The 12,524-nt window shown below is 37.0% G+C and overlaps 1 protein-coding gene across 1 annotated transcript in view; it reads right to left on the reverse strand.

Moving 5' to 3' along the window:
* The window catches only part of LOC106664928, a 31,409-nt gene that overhangs the window by 6,608 nt on the left and 12,277 nt on the right, over nt 1–12,524 (reverse strand). The window contains exon 2 of the mRNA XM_014391018.2: nt 3,802–3,909. Coding sequence (XP_014246504.1) covers nt 3,802–3,909 — 108 coding nt within the window. The remainder of the gene's footprint in view (nt 1–3,801; nt 3,910–12,524) is intronic.

A 12,524-nucleotide genomic window follows, 5' to 3' on the forward strand; every position in this document is an offset into this window, starting at 1 on the left:
CCTCAGGGCACAAATTCTCGTCTTATGTCGTAGAAAGGTTGTACCCTGAGGAAGGCCAAATATAATGCCGAAAGCTTGGCAATCGTATACTACAGTGTACAGTGAATCATTTGGGACAACATGGTAATAATATCCCAAACCAGAGTTAATGAAAGTTGGTCGATACCGAAACAATCTCGTAAATTGCTGGGTCATCGATATGCCTTAAATGAAAAATTATTGTAATTAACTGCTAATTTTTATTTGTAGATATTTGGACCCAAAACCTCATAGCTAATTTGTTTCGGAATCCGTCTAGTAAAAAATCTTTCGATTAATTAAGGTTTTTAGTTGAGATAAAAAGTCAGTGTCACTAGCGGGATTCAAACCCACGATCTTCGGCTAGATACGCCGCTGCTCCACCGCTTGAGCTATCGTGACCTCGATCCACTCGGACACGAACTTCCCATCTCAACCCCACCTTTTGAATTTTCCCTCCTTTTGCCATTTTTCGAAAATTCAAAAGGTGGGGTTGAGATGGGAAGTTAGTGTCCGAGGTCTCGATAGCTCAAGTGGTAGAGCAGCGGCGAATCTAGCCGAAGATCGTGGGTTCGAATCCCGCTCGTAAACTGACTTTTTTATCTCAACTAAAAACCTTAATTAATCGAAAGATATTAATTGGTCAAGCGGACCACGAAAACTAGTGAATTATTTATTATTTACAAATCAGAGCAAATAAGATGAACGTTACGAACGATCCGCACTTTGGCTGGGGGTGATAAATCATTTACTGTTTATTTTGCTATAAAGCATTTGTTTGTTGTTTATGTTAAAATTCAATAACAAACAATATTTTAAAAATTATTTGTCCGACGGGGCTTATTTTTAAGGAAAGGATTTAAGTCAATCGGTTGCCGCGATTATTTGTTTAAATTTTATTTTTAAAATAACAATAAATTTTTAATGACAGTAGGTTTGAGGTAAGGCCTTACTTCCGTTAGAGATCAAACCGAGGATATTATATCGGGCAAGGTCCGGAGGAATTGGAGTCAACCTTCGTTTCTACATAAACGAGGACTTTCTTCCGAATCCTTCCAGGGCGTTCCTAGTTCGCTCCCGGTTGGCCCTTGAACCCAAGCGTTTTTTTAATTTTTTTTTCTTTAATTATTCATCGTACGCAGAGTGCGACCTTGTGTTTCTGCGCAGCAATTTTGAGAAACAATGGGCAGCCTGTGCTTCGTGAAAAGCCGAGAAGCGTCGATTCGTCCGCGAAGCAGGGACAAACGAGTTTCAAAATTACCTTGTTTACTAGAAGCGTCTGTCCCTTTCACCGCCACTCTCTCGATTCGAATTTTATAAAAGTCACATGTCTCATGAATTATGCAAAAGACGGTCGTGGTTTGAATCGACGAGGATAGTGTGACACAATCGTATTATTATTTAAAAAAATCACATTCTCCACGATCGTGAAAATATCAGAAATATATATTCGTATAAGCAAGTATAACACACTAACACACACGTTTTTTCTTGTGACTTACTTACATACATATGAAAGTAGGGCAACCGGCAGTACATGATTATTGGGAGAGCTGAACGGACAAGTAGACGACTCTACAGACTCTACAGTTTAAGTTTCCATTTTCGAATGGAGTTGATTGAAATAGCGTAAGGTTCCAGAAATCCTTATCTCTTAAGCCACTTTAGTATTCACTAAACTTCTACTGAATTAATGTGTGGTGTTCAGTGACCGTTGGTTTATAATTATTTGGAGATCGTGAGTTGCGGTCTGGTGTGACGTAGTTTATAACATTTATGAAAGGTATTGATAAAAAAGACAGTGTCACGAGCGGGATTCGAGCCCACGACCTTCGGCTAAATACGCCGCCGCTCTACCACATGAGCTATCGTGACTTCGATCCGCTCGGACAGCAACTTCCCATCTCAACCTCATCTTTCAAATTTTCCCTCCTTTTTGCCATTTTTCAAATTAATTGAAAAATGTTAATTGGTCAATCGGACCACGAACTGTAATGGATTTAATAATTAAACTGAAGTAGATCTTCACGAAAGCTCTCCGTGGCCATTTCATTTGTCGCCGAGAATCAAATAGATTACACGACATTTGAAAAATGGCAAAAAGGAGTAAAAATTCAAAAGGTGGGGTTGAGATGGGAAGTTAGTGTCCGAGTGGATCGAGGTCACGATAACTCATGTGGTAGAGCAGCGGCGAATCTAGCCGAAGATCGTGGGTTCGAATCCCGCTCGTGACACTGACGTTTTTATCTCAACCAATACCTTTCATAAATATTAATTAATTGAAAAATGTTAATTGATCAATCGGACCACGAACTGTAATGAATTTAGTAGTTTATAAAAACATTTTTTCGTTTCGATCTTTGTTGAGATCACCTTTAGGGCCTGGGATTTATAAACATTGTTTAAATTATACAAATACATGTAGGATGTTAAACAAGTAATCTATACAATGCTAGAAATTGTATGTCTGAATCGAAGTATTTGTACTCAAAGTGTTTGTTTTCTGGGTAGATGTGTCATTATTGTGTGTCGTGTTGAGAGTGCCAGTGAGATATTGATGTTTTAGCTGGATTCTGAAGGGGTAGAGAAGGAAGTAGGGACAGAAAATCATTTTTCATATGAGGAGTCGCCTTCTTTGAGGTGAAAGAAGCCGACAATGGGAAAGAATGGGTAATGGTTCGGCCTGTTTATCCTTTCAGGATTATATAGACTAGATAATTAAGGAAATGAAAGCCAAATTGTTGAAGAATTAGACTATGTAGAAATGTTTGATGTGTGGAATGTAATGATTGTTGTATATATTATATGTTTTGCGTGATGTGATTTATTTATTTTTAACGAGGGTTTGCAACAACATAGGTCATATAAACCCTCAGGGTGCCGGTGTTTTTGAAAAAAAGTTCATTTGTCGGCCGCTGCATTCGAACCCGGGACCTTCACCTTACAATGATGAGCGCCGTGTCAACGCCTAAACCGTTGCGGCCACCGATGCCCCCTGTGTGATGTGATGATACATGTATGTTATCTATATTGAATTTGATTAATGATATTGGCGTAGGTGCGACTGAGTTTACATGTGTCTGTTCTGTAATTGATGCTGTGTTTATCTCTGTTGATATAAACCATTTCTAAAGAGACGTATATGTTTGTTTTGTTCTGTGTGTAATATTTTCGGATTTTTGAAGTCGAAATTGTATTTGTGTTCAAAATGCGCGTAGCCAGTGCTGTAAGATTTTTTTGTGTATTTTGCAATCATAGATATGTTGCTTTACTCTCTTCTTAGCCAAATATTGGGATGTAATACCGATTCAAGTTGCCGGAAAGTTCAAACAATTGATTGTGTAAATTACGTCAGATTTTTTGGTACTGGTGTGGGATCTTCCATTTTGTAAAAAAATTGGTTAAATTAATACATGTTTTGCCTTAATTCCCTATTATTTTAATATTTTATTCGTTCTGGACGAAGCGTTCTGTAGTTTTGAGGAAAATATCATGAAATTTGGTCGTTCATGATCATTTTTTGTTTGCCTAAGTTTTTTCGTCGATCAAAGAAATTGAAATGCTCAATATTATTTAGTACATGAGTAAAAACATATATTACGGCACGACATTTTCATAAAAAATATTAATAATGTTTGTGATATTCATAGTTACATCACAGATTCTTAAATTTATAAATATATATTACATAAGCTTTATCTTAAGTTAAATATAGAAAAATAAATATTAATGGGATTTTTACATGATTACATATATTTTTAATAATAAATAATATATATTCACCTGTTATAAACGTTGTGGATGGAACCGTCATATTTTTGGCCAAGAAGTTTTCAACCATGACTATGTACCACCTACTCCCCGACTGCTTATTCGTATCTTCCAGTTCGTCTGAAACACGAAAAGAAAAATGATCGAATTAAAAATAAACTTTGTCATCTCGCGTTGATGGGGTTACGTCTTTTTTTCTCAAGGGAGTAAACAAGTTTTGAATAATCTTTTCTTTATTTTTTCAAAATCCAAGGACAGATTTGTACGATTTCTGGGGGGACATATTTTGGCGCGCTATGAACGAACTGTAATGGGCTAGAAAACACCTGCGACCAATTTGCTACAATTTGTTAGATTAAAAACAATTGACCTCCCATTGACTTCAAATCGTTACATAAACAAAATATACTATTTATCCATGTGCGTCGTTTAAGTTTAAACATCGTCAAAGTTGTGTTGTTTACCCGATGGTACTGTTTGCGTAATTATTTCTGTGCGTGTTATTTGTGAGAACTCAGGGTAATATGTAACCAAGTCGAAACAAATCCTAGGCTTTCAGCATTAATTATATGACATCACGGATAATGATTTTGATGAAGGATATCTTAAATCATCGTCCGGTTGGTTGAAGGAAGTCATGTGAGTGATTGAGGGAACGAGTTAATGAGTGAGCAGTCTGAAGGAGTACTTGAGTGAACTAGTCGTTAAGTGACATATTGTTTGTGTGAGTAAATGTGTGAGATCATTGATTGATTCAGCGGGTTCAGTGTGTAATTCAGCGAAAGAGAGATTATGGAACGAATAACCAAAAGTGTGACAGAGTAAAATGAATGAATGCGTGAGCGATCGCGGGAATGCATGGTTGAGTCTTCGACTGAAATCAATCATTAGTGATTAGGAATGTCAGTTGAACGAGGAGTTAATTAATAATTGCGTGGGCATTTAAAGATTCCACAACTTTGATAAAGGGAATGAACAGTGACAATATGAATATGATATGAGCTGAATGATTGAGTGCAAGACCATGTGAATGTGAGGTTGAGTGAACCAGTGAATGGAGGGGTCATTTGAATAGTGAGATTTTTGTGATGGGACTCCAGGATCGCTTCGGTTTCCTTAACCTCGCTGGTTTAATCTGTTTCGTCTAATTCAAAGGGTATAGGCACCATTGAAGATAGGCAAACCAAAATGATCGGTTACGATCAAATTCAATTACCATTTGCAAGATTAAATGAGTTGGATTATGTACTAAGTAGGTCTTATTTTCTTCTTAGGGGTTTCTTCCACTACGACCAAAAAGATCTGTTGCAGAATTGACCCTTCTTTATTTTCATGCGTGAAGAACCAGAAAGTATACTATATTTAAGATGGTTGAGCATTTTCCGAGTTTCTTCTCTGTTTACCTTCCTAGGCGATAGTGTCACCTTTCTAGTAGCTATACCAGCTTTGTAAATCTCAACCCTTTTCTAAATGTCATCTATTATCCTAATTTTCATAAAGCCAGAAAACGGTGTAGATATTCTGTTTCTAATGTTCATAATCATTTCTTTAATGAACTGAGGCTTTGAGAGGAGAGTACCGTATCTATCATTCATAGCCCATCTTTATAGATATCTGTAGGTCAACCATCGGGCACATAAGCACCGCTGCAAACATAAATTCGCAAACATTAGCAGATGGAAAATGGACAACAAGAGGGGTGTCTTTCTTGACGTTAATTCCTTTGATCTCGCTTTGTCCGACTGCACGAAGGAAACAGGGTGTGAAGCAGAGGCAACCGTACTTCCTCACCATGGCCCTGAATTCCAGCTTGTTGTATGTGACCATCGAGGTTTGTACTTCGAAGAGGAGCTTGTCTCTAAAGAGATCCACACGTCACAATAGGGCAATTGGTCTCTGAGGCTTTGAGAAAATGTGAGCACCGGTAGAGCCCATCTTTGGGGACATCCGCAGTTTAGGTCACCTCCAACGGCAAACGTACCCTGATGTTCCAAAATTGACCAATGGACTTGGATGAACTCACCAATAAGGTGGCCATTCACGATCGCTCCTAGCAGTTCAAACGGAACGACGCCGTTCCAAAAAACACGTCAGTGGTAAAACTGAACTGGCGTGCCCGGCTGTGCCGAATATTCGGCCGGTCCAAACTCCATCGCGCCACTCCATATATCTATGGCGAGACGACGGCATAGCGCGTTCCTGAATGGGAAAACCTGGCGTGAAGGTGGAATATTGGAGCGCTGGCTTGGTCGTGAATGGGAAAACCTGCTTTTTTTTTGGCGCAGTCTGCGTCTTTCTGTCACTGAGCAAACATCTCCGTCGTACATTCTCAAAAAGTCAAAAACTTTATTCTTTATTGGTAATGACATCCAATCGAGATTTTATTGGTGCCCCCTCAAGTTTCAGGCACTCCAAATGGTTCCATTTGGAGTGATCGTGAATGGCCACCGGTTCCTGTCAAAGAGTGCGACTTACGTCTATTATTTTAGTCATCTCGTGTATGACACCATCAGGGTTATCTGATTTCGTTTTCCCCGAAATTGGAGGTGTCTAAAGCCTTCAGGGATGCTTGGCAGCCTGAGGAAATATTTGTGCACCCCTTAATCGCTTTTTATGTTCATCTGATATTGATTGAAGGAATGAGGGAGTGGCCATGTGAGTGTGAAGGAATGAATCATAATGTGAATGGAGTAACAGTGCGACGATTGAATGAAATGAGTGGATTAATGACTCGAACTTTCTGTGAGGTTTGATGTCGTCCCATTAACGGTCCTTTGTACAGTTTTTGCCCAGAAATTGCCCCAAATAAGGGCAGAGTCACGCGACCCTCCCGGGATAATTCTCTCATGACGGCGATTTTATCAGAAATAAGGAGGTAGGCTTTGCATATTTTATGCGATTTGGGACAGAAAATCCCGTTTCCGTCCGTGACCCAACGGGACCGGTCGCTCCGGTCCGGGGCATAGCAGCACCGCCGTAAAAGTGCAAACGGCGGATGTTGATCTTTTACGTTTTTCTTTCAAAGCTTATTTTTAGCTGTTAAGGCAATTTTTTCGCACTCGCGTTAAACACAAGGCCAACAAATCCAAGGTGCTTTCGTAATCAAATTATCACCTACTAAATGATAATTACACATTTTTTGTTTCCTTCCCACGTAATTTAAATCCCAATTTACTCACTACTTTATTTGGACGTCATAAAAACCTTTATTGAAAAATTGTTTTACGATCTGTTGACATTTTTACGCCATAGTTGACCGGTCTGTGTGGGCCGTGCGACCTGTCACGTTTACGAATCTTTTGAAATTAGGTCTAGCAATGCACGTAACTACAGTTCGTTAAAAACATTTGCACGCTTACACATAAAATATGCAATAAAACATAAACCAAACATTGTACTTATTTTTTTTAATACTTCATCGTTTATTTAGAAGGTTATCTTAGAGGTAGGCTTTGTACGAAATTATGGCCATTCGAATCGCACATTTTCTTATTTTTTAAAAAAGAAATAAAAGTCACCCGGACCGAACGGCCTTGGCTGCTTTGCAAAAGCCTACGTCGGACTTGACGAGGCCCGTATCACGTAGGACCGCCCTGGTATGGCCGATCCGCGGCCGAAGCCCCCGGGGAATGAATCAGACCTCGTTCCAAATCGTCAGACAATTACGTTACGTGATTTGGTCGACTACTTTTATTCAGGCTGGACATAGGAAGTTTTTCTTTCTTTATGGACTTTGTACGAACAAAATAATAATCCAAAAGTGTTAATTGTTTAAAGGATAACTCCCCTTGAAAAATATAACGTTTAATCTTTTCTAAACAACTCGAATATCACTATTAATAATAACCCGGCTATTCTTTTGTTCCCGTATTATTCTCTTTTATAATAAATCAAATATACTGCAATCTTATGTATTTTGTACAAAAATCGAATTGAATATGTACATATTTATAATAGTACAAATTGACAATGCAATTGGATAAAAACTAGCGTTTTGGGAGGTTCCAAGGATAATGATGATAAATTTTGAAGATTTTTTCTTTAGTCGGAAAAAAAGAATAATGAATATAATGAACTTTTATGACAGGATATGAATAATAGTTTGGTTTGACAATTTGCCAGACTTGACCAAAAAGAAACAAAAATGGAATGAATGAAAAAATGGAAGTTCATAAATTATTCAACATTCACGTTTGAGTAAATTTTCGAAAATTGTACAATAGTAATTCCCGTTTAACGAACACGTTTTGGGCCATACGACGATTATTTGGCAGCAAGACTGTTTATAAACTAGTCCTGTTTAAGAGACAGCTTTTTTATTTTTAAAAATTTGCTTTCAAAACTCAGTATTTTAATGTAAAATAAGTGAGGAAATAATATAAACACAGGCGTCATTTTTCTCATCCAGTTTCCCTCCCTCACTCTTCTTTTTTTATCGCACTCACTCACATTTCATATTTCTCTCTTTCACTCTTTCTCTCTCTCTCTCTCTCTCTCTCTCTCTCTCTCTCTCTCTCTCTCTCATTCAAACTTTTCCCCCATTCTCCCCTCAATCACTCTCTCACTCTCTCACTCAAACTTTTCCCGCATTTTCCCCTCAATCACTCTCTCACTCTCTCTCTCTCTCTCTCTCTCACTTTCACTCTCTCTCTCAAACTTTTCCCGCATTCTCCCCTCAATCACTCTCTCACTCAAACTTTTCCCGCATTTTCCACTCAATTACTCTCTCACTCTCTCTCTCTCTCACTCAAACTTTTCCCGCATTCTCCCCTCAATCACTCTCTCACTCTCTCTCACTCTCTCACTCAAACTTTTCCCGCATTCTCCCCTCAATCACTCTCTCACTCACTCTCTCTCTCTCTACTCTCACTCTCTCATGCATTCATGAATAAATATAATATTTTGTATATAACTGTCTCATTCTTGGTGTCTTTTCGGGAATTATACTGTTTTATGACACCTAAAACAATACCGTTAAAATTGTTTATAAATGATTCCCGATCGCTGATTAAGTTTTGTCAAACAAAACTACAAAATTTAATAGTTATGAACCTATAATATATGAATTAGTATTATGTTGTACTTCCTCTGAATCATAATCTTCTTCGTCATTTCGCTCTGAGCTTCGGATTTTCGTAATCTTCAGTGCTGTGTCGATCCCTCGATCCTACATCTCTGGTAACAAAAACTACTTTTACCTAAAACCATTGACGAAGTAACAAAATGTAATTTGAGATTTTACAATTTTTTTCCAAATTATTTTGTACTGACTTTCCTTGTTTCATATCCTACTTAAAATATCCTTTTTGATCTGTCATGTATTCTTCTACCAAATATCCTTTCAGTTTACTCCCTTTCTTATAAAACAATCTGTTGATCTTGAAGCATAATCACTCTCTTCACAGTGTGGGTCTGTGTCGATGCCACACCCTAGATATATATCTAACTACAAAACTTCTGTTACCAGAAATGAGTAATAAAATAACGCACAATCACATAAATATAATCTATTTTTAATACAGCACTGATTTTTTAAGACAACCAGAAACCTTCAACAATACAGGCAAGCGTGAAACGTGGTAACCAAAAAGGCGGCGAAAATGAACATACTCCAAGGTTGGAAATGTAAAATTTAACACTAAAAAACTCATAATCACATAAATTAACTACAAACACTGTACCAATTAAAAAGAAAAACCGACGATCACAAAGATCCAGACTTAAGATTTCTAGTCATCTTTATTGCTAGGTCTGTGTTGGGGCCTCTCCCTGCTGATTACAGGAGCCTCTTTTACCGGAATTGACATTTACATAAAATCACATGAAAAACGAAGTTGATCAAGATTTCTGGAAACGGCCAAATTACAAATCCATTAAACCTCAGATCCCAAGATGAAATCTCACATGTTTTCTTTTCGTTTTCACCATTCGATGTTGCATCTTTCTAAATTTTTTCCTCTGTCTAATATGTGTGTGTAGTGGGAAGTCTCCAATAACTCGGAACTGAAGTGGTTTCAGTATTATGTCTTTTCGATAGCCTTATTTTGGCTCTATCATGCAAATTAAAAAAGTTTTTTTGAGTATTGTTTTATCGTTGCCGTCAACCTTGTGATAACGTGTTTTTCGTTGTCTATCAAATCAACTGGAGCCATGTTGGCATTATCCTATTCGCGGACAATCTACTTGTACTTTTTTTTGGGATTTTCCAGCTTGCTTTCTGACCATTTCGATTGTTTCTAAGCGGGAGATAAAAATGGATTACACGAGGGATTCTTCGGCACGAAGTCTTCAAATGAACAGAAGGGAACTAACCAAGTCTTGCAACACAGAGGAACAATTCGGCCAATATAACAGTAAACAAATGTTTCAGCGTTGTTCTGTCGTTTGAAAACCATTTCGGACTGATAAAAAGAAAACTATTTTGTATTAGAACAGACTTAAGTTGCAGCAAGAGGTGTTTAACATTATATGGAATTCACTACTTTTTGAGATAAAAAAGTCAGTATTACGAGCGGGATTCGAACCCACGACCTTCGGCTAAATACGCCGCTACTCTACCACTTGAGCTTCCGTGACTTCGATCCACTCGGGCACTAACTTCCCATCTCAACACCACCTTTTTGAATGTTCCCTCCTTTTTGCCATTTTTCAAATGTCGTGTACTCTACGATTCTCGGCGACAATTTTATCTCAACTAAAAACCTTAATTAATTGAATGATATTAATTGGTCAAGCGGACCATGAAAAATAGTGAATTTAATGAATTAAAATGAAGAATACATCACTAAAGCTCGCCGTGGCCATTTCAATTGTCGCCGAGAATCAAACAGATTACACGACATTTGAAAGATGGCAAAAAGGTGGGAAAATGAAAAAAGGTGGGGGTTGAGATGAGAAGAATATGCCCGAGCCGTTCTAAGACACGATAGCTCAAGTGGTAGAGTTGCGGCGTATTTAGCCGAAGGTCGTGGGTTCGAATCCCGCTCGTGACACTTACTTTTTTATCTCAACTAAAAACCTTAACTAATTGAATTATATGGAATACATTGTACATAATTTTTTAATGTGTGGTGTTTAGTGACCGTTAATTAATGATTATTTGGCGATGGTGAGATACGGTCTGTGTCAGACATGATAATATAATAATCATAATTTTTTAACATTTTGTGTTAAAAAAATCAAATTATTAGCGTACGCAGATACCTGATCAATTTTTAACACGAATAAAGGCCTTATTATTGTGTGTGGTGATTAGTGACCGTTTGTCGATGATTATTCAGCAATCGTGAGATGCGGTCTGGTGTGAGGTAGGTTTCAGAAAAACATTTTCTTTATCGTGCCAACGTTTCGATCTTTATTGAGATCATCTTCAGGGCCTCGGATTTACGAACATTGTTTAAATTTAACAAAAGCATGTAAGATGTGGAAAAAAGTGAATTTATACAATGAAAATAAATATTTTTTTAATTATATTCAATCAAAATATTTCTACTCCCTCAAACACGCAGAAAACAAATACTTTGAGTGAGTTGAAATACTTTGATTGAATATAATAAAAAAAATATTTATTTGCATTGTATAAATTCACTTTTTTCCACATCTTACATGTTTTTGTTAAATTTAAACAATGTTCGTAAATCCCAGGCCCTGAAGATGATCTAAATAAAGATCGAAACGTTGGCACGATAAAGAAAATGTTTTCCTGAAACCTACATCACACCAGACAGCATCTCATGATTTCCGAATAATCTTATTATTATTACTATATCAAATAATTCTCGAACCGTTCTTGAACTTGTATATTCCACCAAGAATTCGCTGTGAAATAACCTTTAAAACACAGTGTGTACCAACTTTTGTTTTGCCTTCGATTTGTACAGCCAGAAAATTCTATGTTCATATAAAAAGGTCCAAAGTTGAAAAAACCCCGTATAAAGATGAAATCACAGTTTAAACCTCTCGAGGTTTACCGTTCGAGTAGGTACAATTATATTTGCCCGTTTTATTTTCTTCCAGATCAAAGATGACAATCTAACAACACTGGAGTAACTGGTTTGTCGAAAGATAAGAAAAACAATGATATAATTTAAAAAAAATATACAGATAGGAAAACCACAAAATGAACCATGATTTCAATTAAAAATAACAACCTTTTAGATTTATTAAAATAATTGATTTTTTAATTGTTTAACTTGTTTTAAAATACCTAGAGAGCTTGTTGAATAGTAGTTATATCGGAGTTCACCGACCTTGTTTAGTTTTGAAACACTTTCCTACTCCTGGGCCAACCTTGATTCCTATTACAAAATCAGGCATAGTAATAGTTCATATTAAAAAAACAAAATAAATAAATTGCGCAAATCAAATAAAAATGTCAATTAAAAAGTTAATTTTAAATAGAAAAATATTTTTAGATTTTATTCACGTCTTGACCATAGAGCTTTATCTAAGATTAGACAAAATGATCATTTTAAATTAGTTCTTTCAATTAATCAATCTTTGTGTAAGGTATTGGTTGAAATGAAAAAGTTAGTGTCACGAGCCGGATTCGAACCCACGACCTTCGGATAAATACGCCGCTGCTCTACCACTTGAACTATCGTGACTTCGATAGTTCGATCCACTCGGACACCAACTTCTCATCTCAACTACCTTTTGAATTTGGTTATAGCAGCAGTGTATTGAGCCGAAGGTAGTGGGTTCGAATCCCGCTCGTGACACTAACTTTTTCATTT

This window comes from Cimex lectularius, unplaced genomic scaffold (genome assembly GCF_000648675.2).
Source record: "Cimex lectularius strain Harlan isolate CLEC.00 unplaced genomic scaffold, Clec_2.1 scaffold105, whole genome shotgun sequence".
NCBI classification, from domain to species: Eukaryota; Metazoa; Arthropoda; class Insecta; order Hemiptera; family Cimicidae; genus Cimex; species Cimex lectularius.